Raw genomic sequence first — 15,546 nt, 5'->3', positions numbered from 1 at the left:
CCAAATCCCGCGAGGGTGGCAGAGACCAGCAGCAGGGGTGAAATCCGCCTGCTGCTGTGCTGACTTCGTGAGAACACCAGCAGATGGATCGAGCGCAGCAGGCGGGTCCACGTGCAGCAGATGGATCGAGCGGGCGGGTGTTCTGGATTGAGGGGGGGTGAGGGCGATCGATCCGGAGTGGCGCGGTGACTGAATCCTCGATCTGGACTGGCGGGACGTGCGGGAGCTGGAACGGGGCGGCGGCGGGAGTCTCGATCTGGAGGCCGCACGGACGGGCGACGCGATCGGGACCGTGGAGGCAGATGGGGGTGGGCGAGAGAAGAACAGTAGCAGCCAACAGATCTGGCCACCACGGAGGAGTCGGCGGCCGCCGAAGATGAAGGCGTCGCGACGGTGGATCAACAGCACGAGTTACGCGTGCGAGAAAATTGACCTAGCTCTAATACCATGTTAGGAAATATGCAACTTGTATTTCCAGGAGGCCATAGGCCAGTATATATACATGTACAGGTGTGAAATATATGCAGGAAACCCCTTATACAATAGGGTAAATACGAAAGGTTACATGGCTATATATATATATATATATACTCTAACAGCCATCACGGTGAACCTTGTTAACAAATCTCGGTGCCGTGCTCGTGTGAGTGCTTGGTCCTCGGTAGATCAACTATGCGCCTCGAATTTATTCTAACAGGAGGTAAGCATCGAGTTGACCATGGCGACCCTCCCTGTGTTGGACATAAGCTTCGCCTTCCAGGAAGGCAGTCTGTTGGCGATCTGGTCGACGAGGCATTGCATCTGGTTGCTAGACGGCTTGCTCATGGTCAGGGGGATCCCTAGGTAAGTGATCGGGAACTGGCAACCAAATTGCAAGCCGACCGGCGTCTTCTCGTCGTTGCTGCAATTGATGGCAGTGGTGGTGCTCTTTTCATAATTGGTACCTAAACCCAGAAGTGTCGCCGAAGAGCACGAGGATCTCCTTGGAGGCAAGGCGCATGCCTGCCGTCGGGTTGCAGAAGAACCACGCCATCCGCGTACAATAAGAAGCATGGGAAAGCAGACGATACTGGAACGGCGCGATCACACCAGAGTTGGAGGCACGAGTCATGAGCCGGCTCAAGCCGGCGACCACCAGCTAAAAAATCATTGGGGAAAGAGGGCGCAGCAGCGCGAGCACACCACAGTTGAGGGCATGAGAGTCATGAGCTGGATCATGGCGTTTCATTGGGGAATGAACTTGGGTTTGAGAGTATTGTTTATGTGCGATATTTATTTACCAGATAGACTATCAACTTCTGAGTAAGTACAAATGCAATTGCCATGATCATTATACGCAATACAATTTATAGCAGGTTAGCCTATACTATTCAGGGAAGTAGTACTCATTCACTCTTAATGAATTTGCAGATTTGAAGTACTGGATGAGGAGCCTGGTGATGATGAAGAGAGCGCCCAAAAGTTTGAGAGGTTTATGTCACAAAATTATATTCCCTTTGTGATTTCTTTGTAGTGTACGGGCGAAAAATGTTATTCTTGATCTATTCTGAAATGTCCTCAGAACACTGCTAATCCCTGAATTAATATTCCGTGTACCTTAGTTAGGCGAGTTAAGCAAATATTTGACTAATAAAGGGCCAATTTTGTTTTGATGTGTGGAGATGTTCTTCACCACAAGTTAGGCCAGTTAAGCAAAAAAAAAATGTTAGGCACTTTTAAGCTATGAACCAAACAAGCCATGAGTGTACTTGACCCTTGTCAATTGTTATCCCTGTCCGAATATGTAGCACACTCTGACTCTTAAATCATGCACTTTTCACCTCTAGGCTTCTCTTTCTGCCGTCTAAACAGCCATATCGTGGATCATTTCCTAGCAGCTACACATATACTCCATCCGTCCCAAAATAAGTGTCGCTGATTTAGTATAACTTTGTACTAAATCAGTGACACTTATTTTCGGACGGAGGGAGTACATCTTAAATTCTGGATATTTGACTGTTATTCAATATTGAGGACGCGCTAGCTTCTGTGTTGCCCTTCTGCTGGTAGCTTGAATGCTGTCTCCTTGGCAGCTATGCATCTACTGAGACCATTGAACTTTGATTTTTGTTGCACACAGCTTTTATTTTCACTGTGTGTCGCTGCTCCCTTCACATGCACTATTCTTTCCTTGTGGTACATTTATTTTTTATTTTTTTGCTAGCTGTCTTTTGTTCTCTGTCATCTGAAAAGAGAACAAATGTAATAGAACTCCAGTTTTTGAGGCGGTGTTAATGGAGAACCACATTCTTTATCCCTTTTCACATAACCACAGCCTTTTGGATATTAGGCAACACAGCAACCAAAACAGAGGATATGGCACCCTTTTGCCAGATGTTCACTGAACATGCGGGCCATACTGCTAAGATTTGGTGATCAGAGAGGCAAAAGGCTGGGTTAGTACGGTTATGTGAAAAGAAAAGAAACTGTGCTTTTGCCTGAGCACATCCGGATTAGGTGTGGTCCTGTGTAATTTACTCAGATAAAAAATGTTGACGAGTTTCGATGTTAATGGGTAAACATTAATCTGAGCCTCTGAGGTACCTTCATTTGTGGTGAGCAGATCAAGTGATGCTTTGTCTTTTTGCCACATAAGTGTTACTTTTTCTTGAAATTAATTTTCTTCTGATATTCTTTTCCCTACTAGTGTGTAATGAAAATTCCCCCCTAATGATATGCCGTAGGCCAAGCCAGCTTTGGGAGTAGATGAGACCCATAAGAAACTATAAGAAATAGATGTAGTTAAGGACACCTTAAATTCGGCGATGCTGTTTGCATATTTGATATTCAGGGCTAACTCTGAAGAAGCTGCAAATGGTATTTGTGAATTGATTACTAGTAGATGAATACACCGGGCCCCTTTGGACTATTTGACAGCAATGAACTAGCTAGTACTCCCTCGGTTCACTATTATAAGATGTTCTAACTTTTTTATGATTCGGATGTATATAGACACATTTTAGTGTGTTTGTTCACTCATTTCAGTCCATATGTAGTCCATATTGAAATATCCGAAACATCTTATATTTGTGAACGGAGGGGGCAGTTTTTTATCGGACATAGTCAGTAGTTTATATCAGGCATAGTCAGCAATGAGCTAGCCAAACATATGGAGCTTTGGGATCTTTTGTCGGAGACAGTACTGAAACCAGGAGTAGAGGACTGGAAACTCTTAGCCTGTGGACATTATTCGGCTAAGTCAGTCTATAGAGGTTTTTTCCAGGGAGCTACCCTTTTTGAACCTTGGGTTTGCATCTGGAAGACCTGCGAGCCGTGCAAACGCCGTTTTTCATGTGGCTAGTGGCGCACAACAAATACTGGACTGCTGATTGTCTTGCTGGCATAATATGTGTATCTGAGCGCCTGAAACCCTAAGCTTTTGTCGTCCAAAATCTGCTACTTTGAATTTGGTTTTTGAATTTCTCGTCAGTTCTGAACTTCAGCTAGACAGATCCCTGAGACAAGGCTTGTAGGTGGCCGGGTGTGTGCCTTGTAAGGGTTCTTACCCCTTCTTTTCCTTCTCAATGTAATAATACACAGGTCTCCTGCGTGCTTGAGAAAAAAGGATATCCAGCGCTGTGATATGCTTCATCAAATTCTTAGTTAGTTCAGTTGAATTATTTGTTGGTCTGGACTTTTTACATCCAATAGTAGATTCTTGCTAGACTTTAGAGCTTACCTACTTGTGCATCTTCAAATATTGTCAAAATTTATGTACCCACCCTTGTATGTACAAATTTGCTTTCCCCTTATTTCTTAAAGGTCCATTCGATCATTAAATTTCCCAATTCCACATCAGTTGTCATATTGTACTATTTCTTTACATCTTGTTCTTTTTTATTTGTATGAATTTCAGTGAGACCATAGCTGTTTTATTGACTTTCCTTAAAAAAAAATCTATATCCTTGCAATAAAAAGTTTTATTGGTACACTCTGGGCTAATTTGTCTTATCCTTAATGTCTGCGGCCCATAAACTGATGCTGTTCCATCCCAACCATGTGTACAGGAAATACAAGTTGCCTATGTCATATATTATTCCATTTCCAAAGAAAGGAGATCCGTCTAGTGCTCAGGATTTTGGACAGGGTCGGCAAGTCTTAGCTGTTTATCCTGGCACAACAGCATTATATAGGGCTACCGTAGCCTCTCAACGTAAGGTAACATCTTAACATGCACATGAATCCTCGGCAGATCATCAATTCTTCATAATAATGTGACTTTTTGTTCTGTTCACAAGGTTGGACATCCATATGTGTGGATGTATTCACTGTCGTGTTTTCAGCTTCATCTAGTTATGAATTCAATGGTGCCATTTTATTCTGTGTGAAACAGTCTCCTTGATTGTTAAAACCATTTAAATGGAGGCTACCTAGGAAGTGGGAATTTGAAACTTATATAGGCTAAAAGGTGGGGAGTAATCTGAACGTCAGAATATTTTGTTATCATTGATTGGTGCTTACTGAAAGTAGTGAAACTGCTAAGCATTGATTGGTGCTTACTGATAGGCGAAGCTTGTTATAGTGTATTGCCTGTTATTCATACGCATCATGTACCCTTCCATTAAAGGACAGACCCAGTGTTAGAAGCTCCCACACCAGGTGGGGTCTGGGGAGGATTATACGAGGCAAGCCTCTTCCCCATGGACAGTGCAATGCAGAGAGTCCACGTCGAACCCAGGACTCCTTGGCACAAGTAGGGATTACTTCACCACTGCGCCAGGCCTGTCTTTTTACCCTTCCATTGTAATGCTTAAATTAACCAACTTCAACATATTTAACAAATTCGAAGAACTTGGGAGAATTGCATGGTCATAGTGTTAGCTCTCATTTTCCCTCCATATGCTCCAGATAATTAATGGTACTATGGTGTTCAAGGAATTCCTCTTGGATTCATGGACTCAATTTCTGGCCTCTTGCCACCAATCCCGGAACTCAGGAGCATTTTGAGGGATGACCTCGCTCAGATTTGCCCAAAAAAGCACTGAACTCCAAATGATGGTCACTACACTGCAACCCATGAAGAGATGATGAGCGGATTCTTGCGCAATTTGCAGAAACAGCATGCAGCATTATGAGGCAAATCACGCTTAGCGAGACGGTCCGCTGTCCAGACACGCCCCCTGACGACCAGCCAGAGAAAGAGTTTGCATTTTAGAGGAGCCTTCCAAATGGTGCAGGCAGTACTACACATGACCGATGCAGCGAAGTGTGCTTTATAAACAGATTTCGCCGAGTAGGTACCTTTAGGATGAGCAACAGAGAAAAAGCCCGACGAGCCAGAGGTGCCAGGGATCCACCCGCTCCTCCCCAACTCCTCACGCGTCGCCCCACGCGGTGGCCAGGGGGAAACCCTAAATCCTCCGCCGCCAGCCCCCCCACCCTTCCTCCCCCCTCCCTCGCCGCTGCCAAGGGGCTCGGCCGGGCAAAGCTCGACTGGAGCCGCCGGCGGCGAGGATTTCGCGTCCCTTCGCATGCAGGAGCTGGCGCGGTGGAGCTCCTTCGTGTCTGGGCGCCGGTGCCGCGGCTGGGTATCAGGCGCACGGTGGGTGGAGGTGCGTGCGGAGGTGGCTGTGCCAGCGGTGTGGCTTGGGCCAGATCTGCAGGGCGGCCGCCTCTCGCGACGAGGGCCGCGGCGGTGTGGGTCGGCCTCAGCTGTTGCGTTCTGGCGTGGTGAGGACTTTGACGTGGTGGTGCCTGCTCGTGGGTGCTCGATCCGTCGGGCTCGGGTGGCTACAAGCGGCCTGGGTGGTGCACTGGCCGGCGAGGCGTCTGCGGCGGCGGGTGCTGCTTAGCAGCGGGGTGTGGGTGGTGGTAGCCCATCCCTTCTCCTGGGTCTTGGTCAGCAGCGCGGTTGTGTGCGTTGCGGAGATGGCCGGACCTGGGGCTCGTGCTCGGGCGGATCGGTTTGGGGCCCGAGACGGGTTGGAGCTCTCGCTCAGGGTAGGTGATGGTGGGCTTGATCCGGGTGATCGGCGTCGTTGACCACGGGCATGGCGTCATTCGAGAGTGCTCGGCGACGGCCGTCGGTAGTCACGGGGTTGTGTCGCCCCCCCCCCCCCCCCCCCCCCCCCCCCCCCGTTCCATCGGGACTAGCTGGGAGGTGTGGAAGCAGCCTACCGTGGAGGCATTGACACAAATTTCGTGACTGATGCCGGGCTAGGAGTGAAAGGAGATGCCTTTTACTCTTCCTCCGTTCTATGGTTGGTGCACCGTGATGTGGATGATGGGTGGTGGCTCGGACATGGATGCCGGGGCGGCGGCTCCGGAGGGTGGTCCGCATGGTTGGCTCTTCGGCGAGCACCATGTTGGTGGTGGTGGCTTTTCCTCTTGGTCCTGTGGACGGCAGGAGGTATAGCGGTGGTGGCCCGGGCACGCTCCTTATCTTTGGCAATGGCGTCGCCCTGATCCGGACCTGGAGATCTGATCTCGCCGCACTTGTCCTGAAGATCTCGTGGGGGCACAGGGGAGCTGCCGAGCGAAAGCTCCGCGCTTTGTCGCCGACGACGGTGACGCTCGCGGGCGCCGTTCTCTTCCCGAAGACGTCGTCGTGGTGCTCCTCTCCGTGTCAGAGTTCCGGGTGAAGACCCTTGTCCCTTCTGGACTCGACGATGGCGACACTTTGCGCCATTCTCCCTCCTGGGCGTTGTCGTGGAACTTAGGTGTTTAGGGCTTTGTGTGGCGTTGTTTTATGCTCTTCCAATGTACTCTTTCGGTAGCATAGTCGCTTGCGTTCTATGGGATCCATTTATCTTGGGATCGGCGTTGTACGAGGGTTATCTCACCATCTTGTATCATTCGGCCGTGTACTTGTTGTGGTTGTTGCTTTATATATAAAGCGGGCGAAAGCCTGTTTCGAGAGAGGTACCTTTAGGATTCCATGACCAGCTCCATTTGTCTTCAGCACCTTCTATAATCTGAACTTCAGAAATCACCTCCGATAAGGTTAAAACCTGATGAAAGATACGAATATTTATTTTCCCCTTTATGTCCTTATAATCCCGACTGCACTGACCATTGCTTCTGCTACTGTTCTTCTCTCCCTGGCTACTGGAGGCACAGAACTGAAAACTTCCGGCGTGATATCTTCTACTGCTGCGCCATTGATCCATCTATCGGTCCAAAAGAAACATCTATTCCCATCACGTAACTCAACACGAGCAGCAGCATCGAGTACACGCCTTTCATGATTTTCCAAAGGGTTTATCAAGATGCTCCACACACGATTATTTGATGTACGTGCCTTCCAAGCCCAACGCAACCGAAGCACGGAGCTCATGATCTTTAGGTCCAGAATGCCTAGTCCTCCGCTCTCCTTCGGATGACAAACTTGATTCAAACTCACCAAGCAGTGGCCGCCTTTTACCACATTAGTACCTTTCCGAAGGAATGCTCTGCGGATTTTGTCAATGGCCTTGAACACCCATGGTGGATGGTCAAGGGACATTAAGTGAAATATTGGGATGGCTGATAACACTGCTTGGACTAAAATTAAATGACCGCTCTGGTAGAGGAATCCAGTTCGCCAGAGCCCTAATCTGTTTCTCAACTGGTCAATCAGGCCCTGAAAATCCTCCTTACGAAGCTTCTTCCTCTGCCTGCTCCCATGCCTTCTCAGCGCCGTGTGCACGCTGCTCCGTGCTGGCTGCAGCTCTCTTCCATCTCCTTCCAGCGACACGTCCAGGCTGCTCCTTGACGGTGCTACTGGTTGAACTCTATTCCCGTCTTGCTTGAAATTAAGGGTGACGGAGGTAGCACTGTCAAGCAGCAACTATGAGGACATGAAGGACACCCATGTCGGTTCGCCCTTGGGTCGCGAATCAGACAGCAAATCTGGAATGAATCGAACGAATTCGAACGCCAATCTAGATCGATCGATCTAGATCAGAGTTCGACAATGGTTTGAGCGAATCTGGTAACTATGACTCTGACTAGACGTACATTGCAATCTTGTAGTTTTGTGATGTGTGCAAAAAAGGTTAAGAAGACACTCTGTAAAGTATGTGCTTATTTCAGCATTTTGAACGTGCACTATTAATATTTAGCGCTATTGCCAGTCATGCAGGTGTTCTGTTATGTACCATTTTCCAAAAGGGGTGCTTTATTACTTAAAAGGTTTAAGCATTACACCCAGCCTCTGCATAACTAAGATGCACACAGCCACACAAAGTCCTCTGCAAGAACGAAAAATAGATAGGCGGAATACAAAGATAGAGTCTGTATAACGCCTAAAGCGGAGGTGGGCCAATCCTATGATCATGTTGCTACCCATGTTGGATAAAAGTATCCCTCGCCGTATCCTCAAATCGTGTACACACCTCCGTAAATAGGTCTTGATTCTCCACGCGTTGTAGAAAGGACCATAAACGAAGAGTCCCGGTACATCTGTAGATAACATGCATTAGAGAAGTACTTTTATCGTTAAAAACCTTATCATTTCTACATAGCCAAAGCGACCAAATAACGGCTAGCGCTCCCACCCTAAGAAGAGTTCTAAACCTGTGATCAATCCCATGTAACCAGTTGCCAAATACATTGGCAACACTACAAGGAGGATACAAGCCAGAAGCTATCTGGATGACTGACCATATAGACCGAGCCAATTTGCATTGGAAGAATAAATGTTTTATTGTCTCATCATGATGACAAAAAACACATCGCGGACTTCCATGCCAATTCCTCTTGATAAGGTTATCTTTAGTAAGAATGACTCCGCGACGAAGATACCATGCAAATATTTTATTCTTAAGAGGTATGTTCATCTTTCAGATCTTCTTATTATTATCAACTGGCACATCAGACTGGATTAACGCTCTATACATAGACTCCACTGAGAATTTTCCATTCTCATGTAGGTTCCATCGAAATACATCAGACCCATGTGACAATTGCACCGTGGACAACCGTTAAAGCAGGATGTACCACGATTGGAGTCTAGGTCCAATTAAATCTCTTCTGAACGTCACATTTGGCGGAAATGATTCCATTACAGTGGCAATAGTATCACCCTTGTGATGCACAATGTTGTATAGAGCCGGATATTGTTCCCGGAGTGTGGCATTTCCTAGCCACTTGTCCTCCCAGAATCTAATTTCCGAGCCGTCCTTAATCGAGAAGGATCCATAGGAGAAGAAATATTCTTCGTAGCCATTAGACCCGCCCAAAAGTGAGAATCCCCAGGCTTCCAGTATACTTGGGATACCGCCTTGGAGCCCACATATTTTCTCCTCAGGAGGGTTTGCCATACACCATTTTCGGTCAGTAATTTAAACAACCATTTGCCGAGGAGGGCCCTATTCTTAACCTCAAGGTCATGAATGCCCAACCCGCCTTGGTCTTTGGGACGACAAACCACACTCCATTTAGCCAGTCGATATTTCTTCGCTCGCTATCTCCTTGCCAAAAGAATCTTGATCGGAAATAATCCAATCTATGTAAAACTCCTTTTGGCAACTGGAAGAAGGAAATCATATATAGTACCATATTACTTAGTACTGAGTTTATGAGGACCAATCTTCCACCTAGAGACAACAATTTACCTTTCCAACTGCTAAGTCTTTTTTGCAGCCTCTCCTCGACATGTTTCCATTCAGCATTTGTGAGTCTCCGATAATGTATCGGTATCCCCAAATATGTGATCGGAAACTGGCCCAACCCACATCCGAACAGTTCAGCGTACAGGTGGGCCTCGTCTTGAGCCTCACCAAAACAAAACAATTCACTTTTATGAAAGTTGATCTTCAGACCTGAGAGTTGCTCGAATGCTGATAAAATTAATTTCAGATTTCTCGCTTTCTCGAGGTCATGATCCATGAAGAGAATCGTATCGTCGGCATATTGAAGTATAGAGAGACCACCATCAACTAGATGACTTACTACTCCATCAATTTGGCCATCAACCTTGGCACGCTCAATCATGACTGCTAGCATATCCGCCACTATATTGAATAGCATGGGCGATACCGAGTCACCTTGTCGCAATCCCTTCTTTGTTTGGAAATAGTGTCCAACGTCATCATTGACCTTAATGGCAACACTACCTCCAGAAACGAAGCTATGGACCATAGCGCACCACTCTGCAAAAAATCCTTTCATTCTGAGAGTCTGTTGAAGAAATGGCCATTTGACTTTGTCATACGCTTTTTCAAAGTCTATTTTGAGTACCACCCCATTCAACTTTTTCCGATGTAATTCATGGACTGTTTCATGAAGGATAACAACTGCATCTAGGATGTTTCTTCTTTGCATAAAAGCAGTCTGTGAAGGACGAATCACATGTTCAGCAACCGAATTTAGCCTAATAGTCGCAACCTTCGTGAATATTTTAAAACTAACATTAAGGAGGCAAATAGGTCTATATTGTTGTATCCTTTCAGCCTCATTAACCTTAGGTAATAAAGTAATCTCACCGAAGTTTAAGCGAAACAATTCCAGATGGCCAGCATGTAGGTCGCTAAACAAAAGTAGGAGATCCGACTTGATGACTTCCCAGAAGTTCTGGTAGAACTCAGCGGGAAAACCATCTGGACCCGGGGCTTTGTTCTGCTCCATTAGGAAAACCGCCTTTCTAACTTCCTCCTCGGAGTATGGGGCTGTTAGAAGGCCGTTTTCCTCATCAGAGACCTGGGGGATGTCATCCGTTCGGGACTCATCCATTGAGAAGTTACCTTCCTCTGGGGCTCCGAACAAATTTTTATAATAATTAGTGATATAAGATTTAAGTTGCTCATGTCCCTCAATCATGCCCTCATCCTGTTGTAGGGAATGAATAGTTTTCTTCCGGTGTCTGCCATTGGCAACTCCATGGAAAAATCTAGTATTCGAATCACCTTTCAGGATAAATTGAGAGTTACTATGTTGGTACCATAGATGGACAAATAAGGGCTCTTAGCAGTGTTCCCGATACAAGACATGGTAGCTGCTCTTTGGTGTAGAAATGCATGTGGATACTTTTGCTACAAATATCACAAAACTTGGAAAACAAGTCCTAACAACTTTGGAAACCCGAGGTACTTTTCCAGTGCACAAGATGAACTTTCAGGATACGCTCGGGCTCTCTTGGCCTGCCTAGGTGCATCGCATCACCTGGATCCTGTGGTATGATTACCATGGGAGCAACTAATTGGGTGGCACCCCATGGCTGGGTGTCCCAGCGGACACTTTTCTGGTGCGCGGGAGCGTCCCAACGCTGCCTCGCGCGCCAAGCGCTTCCCGCACCGGGGCGGTTTGGTTTTTTTCTTGTTTATTTTTATTTTTTGGGGGGTTTGATTCGGTTTTTTTCCTTTTTTTTGTTTTGTTTTGCTCTTTCTTTGGTTTTAGGACTCGAACCCGTGACCCCGTGACCTCAAGGTCACAAGGTAACAACTTTACCGCTGCGCGAAAGCTCCCCTACCCCGGACCCTGCAGGGAAAGACTGCGTACAAAAGAACTAAAGTGGTCGGACCCTTCCCCGAACCCTACGCAAGCGGGAGCTACGTGCACCTGGCTGCCCTTTTTTTCTTTGTTTTTTTGGTCTGTCAGCAGCGTGAAGCATGGTAGTGCTTCGCGTCTGCGTGAGCGCAGTAGTGCTTCCCGTGAAGCAAAGTAGTGCTTAACCCACGCACGGAGCACAATTTGTGCTTCTGTCGGGAAACACAGTTTAGTTTGTATTGGGAGCACAGTTTAGTTCACACTGAAGCACAAATTGCTACTAGCTGGAAGCATAAATTTGCCCCAAAAAAGTTCATCGAAATCTACCAACGTGGGATAGTTTGAAAATCTCGATGCGAGAAAGGCAACGGTGAAAACAGTTCGTGATTTGGACACGCGGTTCAGGAGATAAAACATTTGAAAAAACGGATCTACAAATAAACACACAAACAAACCCATCGGTGCCTCCCATGCATGGGAAAAAATGCCGACAAAACTCCCTGGTTGCAAAAAGTGTCGCACATGCAGTGCACCACTTGTCACCACCAGAGGAGGTGTGAGTGACCTTTGCTAGGGGTACCCCTTAACGATTTCGGAGTACCATTGTAGTTATGAACATGGTTGTTGGCATTGGCCTATTATTGCATACGCCTACCCCAGGAAGGTGCCTGTAAGAAGCTGATACTAACTTGGTTCACTGTAGTTAATTTGATTACTACTGTGTTGCGTCACCTGAATCCTGAGGCATGATTACCAGTGTGGTTACGAACATGGCTGTGGGATTGGGCGTATGGCACGCATACTCTAGGACAAGTTGATACTAGCTTGGTTCACCATAGTTAATGTGACTACTACTGTACAAATAGTATTATCTTGTCAATATTAATGCCATTAAAGGCGTAATATATTAGTATTATTTGTCCTGTTTATATACATGCTTCAGCATTGTACAGTCATTCCATCTGGGTGGCATAAACATGATTTTTACTCGGTTAATTCCTTGGCATGTATGAAGTTTGTGGAAGCCGTATGTGCTGTTTAAAGTCACCAAGTTGCTGTTATCGATCTGTTCTATCTTTTCCGTTATTTGCTATGTCACTAATACTCTCTTTTTGCCATCATGTGTTGAAATTGCACTGCAACAAATTGCAGAGGAAGTCTGATGAGTACGTAACCTATACTTCTACAACCTTCTATGATGTACAGTCTTATCTGTGCAAATTACACATTTTTCATTTTGGAAGTGTCTATTTCTATGTCTACTTAGAAATTCTTATTTCCTGAGTATTGCACATTTTAGAAGTTGTATACAGCTTGGTTTACGTAGAGATAGTTATTTCGCCATGGATCGAGAGATGACAATCTCCTTCCATTTTTACTTCATTTAGTTTGGGTCTATGTTTATGTTTGTGCTTCTGCCTTCTTAAAACATAAGATATCTTGCATAACAATAAGTAAGATAGCCCGTCTCCATGGAATTGGGCAATATGGTTGTGTCATATGGTCTCCAGTATCTGTAATATATGCAGGACTAGCCAACGTTACTCAATAAGGAAATGTTATAGCTTTATCTGGTGATATTTGGATTTTGTGATGTTATAAATTATGACTTTGCATGCGAATTTAGTCTGGTGTTTTTCTTGTCAGTAGCACAACTGTTTTCAACCATCTATTGCACTAGCTGCTCTGCATGTACGATTGTACGTGGTTCTTATTTACGAAAATACAACAGTACTTTCGTGTTTGCTTTCTTTAAACACACAACAGGGCTTTGATTAAACGTAGCTGAAGTCGTAGATGGGACATACATATGCACATATATATTACAATGAAACCTTCTGATTACCACCGTTCAGCTAATACTGTGTTTAATAATAGTAATGTCCACCTTTTCTGAAGAATACGTTGTGACTGCTACCTTAATTTTGATAGTTACAATCTCTTATTTGATGATGACGAAGAGGATGGGAATCTACCAGAGAGAGCTGTTCCATTTTACAGAGTGGTTGCGCTCCCGGAGGGCCATCGGCAATGAAAAACCTCGACATGGACATCTGGCTTGCTCTAGCAAATGATAGTGTGTACGAAGATGACAGTTTTCGAGCCTGATGATGTCGTAATCTTATTTTACATGCAGCCGACTACACGGTGCAGTTCATATGACTGTACTACTGTACCATTGTATGTATATATCTTGAGTTAGAGTTGGCTTGCATGCCATGTACTGTATTTCATAGGCTTTGCAAGTGGAACGTTATGTAAATAGAAGTCGATTGAGCGTTGTTTTAGAACATTAAGTGGCCCTATCAGAATATATGTTTGCCTCACTTCACACGTTGTAAAATACTTTGGTGACAATCTGATCAATTACTCCTGGCTTCAACTAGATTCCTACCTATATATAGTACTCCGTAGAACAATTGTTCTACGGGTTTCGGTTCAAAAAAAGAAAAAGAAAACTAGATTCCTACCCATTTTGCCAGCCTCGGTTCCACGACAAAGGTACTCCTTAGCCTTTTTTTTTCAAGGATGCGTCTACCTTAGACGTATCTTTACTGTTAAAGGGAAGTTCAGTCTTTTTTCAGACACCTATAACTTTATCCATACTCCCTCCGTTCCATAGTGCATATAAATTTTCTGAAATGTCAAACTTTACAATAAACCTAAGAATAATAGTAAAATCTTTTGAAGATATCTTCTTTGTGGTGTCAATCCTTGCAAGACAGAAATTATTCTAAGACATTAAAGAAAGTGCAATTGGATCAGAGCAGCAAGACTACCACTCTTACCACTCCTTTATCTAAAGTCCATTGAGTCGTCCAACCAAATTGATGGGAAGCCATGATTGATGAACGAACTTGGGTTGGGGATAATGCCCTCTAAATGTAGGTTGTCGAACAACATTGTGTTGAGGAATGATTTCAACTTCACAAAGAATGAAACTAGCGAAAGTAGTACGACATAATAACATAAACTCATCAGATCACAAAATTTTGGGCTCCATGGCACCATGATGGTAGAGAAAGAAAACATATTTCCAAAAGTCGTCGCTGCTAGTCGATTACTATTGCTCGTCTCCCTGCTAGCAACTCAAGCTCTTGTGTTGCTGCTTTGTTGCCCGCTAGCCATTTCTTGCCAAGGCTCTATTGTTATTGCTGCTTCGTTGAGGCTCACTATTGCTCTCCTATTCCATGTCCGTTGCCACCACAAGCAGCCAGGAAATCGATCCATTCACAGTCGTTGCTGTCAAGGAGGGCCTCCTAGGAATCGCTCCATCACAACCATTGCCGCTAAGAAGCGCTGCCCAGGAATCGTTCTGTTGTAGAGAAGTTGATAGATGCAAAGGTGTCCCGTCTTTCGATGAGATGATGACATCGTTTCGGAAGAGTAGATTTTGACGATCTGACTACGAACGGGCGAGGACGTCGCGCCTTAGCAATCGCTAAACCAACTCCAAGAGGTTATTGACTACGCCGGAGCACGATCAACCTGACCACGAAGGTCTATTTCCTGCAAGCAAACGAAAAACAAGCAAGAAATTAAGATTGCAATATGAATATTGCAAATATAAGATGAAAGCTTTATTGATCAAGGTGGGGTTCTGTGACGTCTTGGTCTGGTCGTTGAACACAAACGAAGTACGCGAAGTTGCAGCTATGGCGAACTTTTAATCTAAACAAAATTCAAAATCTAAACGACGCACTAAGGGTTGTATATATGGAGGAAGATGGGGAATTTCGTGGCCCCTTGGTGGAGGGGTCCGATACCAACCCTAACTTTGTTTTTCCCATATATACAGACTCTAAAAACAGCCTATACTTTAGTATTTCAAAATTACATGGGCCTGGCCCAATAATAAGGTGATGCAACACCTATAATAGTCTGTGGACGAAATTTATGAAGTGGCATCTTGTATATTTCGTCCAAGGCTTCATGCACTCATTATGGTGGCTTCAAAGTCCTGAAATCATCACTTGTAACTCCGTTATTGTTTCTCTTGCGCATGCCATCATCTCCATGCTTGATCTTTCTCCAATGTTCATCCTTCTTGTCCAAGCTAGGCCCTTCATTTGTAAGCAAGACAAATGTATCCAATTTAGG

At 45.3% G+C, this 15,546-nt stretch overlaps 1 protein-coding gene across 3 annotated transcripts in view; it reads left to right on the top strand.

Annotated features, from left to right (window-relative positions):
* Positions 1–13,831, top strand: part of LOC109762557 (SAGA-associated factor 29 homolog A) — a 58,246-nt gene extending 44,415 nt beyond the window's left edge. Inside the window, exons 6-9 of one of the 3 annotated variants that reach the window (XM_040389137.3) lie at positions 1,411–1,470; positions 4,047–4,197; positions 12,598–12,645; positions 13,378–13,831. In XM_040389137.3, coding sequence (XP_040245071.1) covers positions 1,411–1,470; positions 4,047–4,197; positions 12,598–12,645; positions 13,378–13,395 — 277 coding nt within the window. In that variant the 3' untranslated portion in view covers positions 13,396–13,831. The remainder of the gene's footprint in view (positions 1–1,410; positions 1,471–4,046; positions 4,198–12,597; positions 12,646–13,377) is intronic. The other 2 variants (XM_020321425.3, XM_020321426.4) reach the window with 2 other exon arrangements.
* Positions 13,832–15,546: the final 1,715 nt, after the last annotated feature.

The sequence above is a fragment of the Aegilops tauschii genome, chromosome 5 (assembly GCF_002575655.3).
Source record: "Aegilops tauschii subsp. strangulata cultivar AL8/78 chromosome 5, Aet v6.0, whole genome shotgun sequence".
Taxonomy (NCBI): Eukaryota; Viridiplantae; Streptophyta; class Magnoliopsida; order Poales; family Poaceae; genus Aegilops; species Aegilops tauschii.
This window is presented reverse-complemented; position numbering and strand designations above follow the sequence as displayed.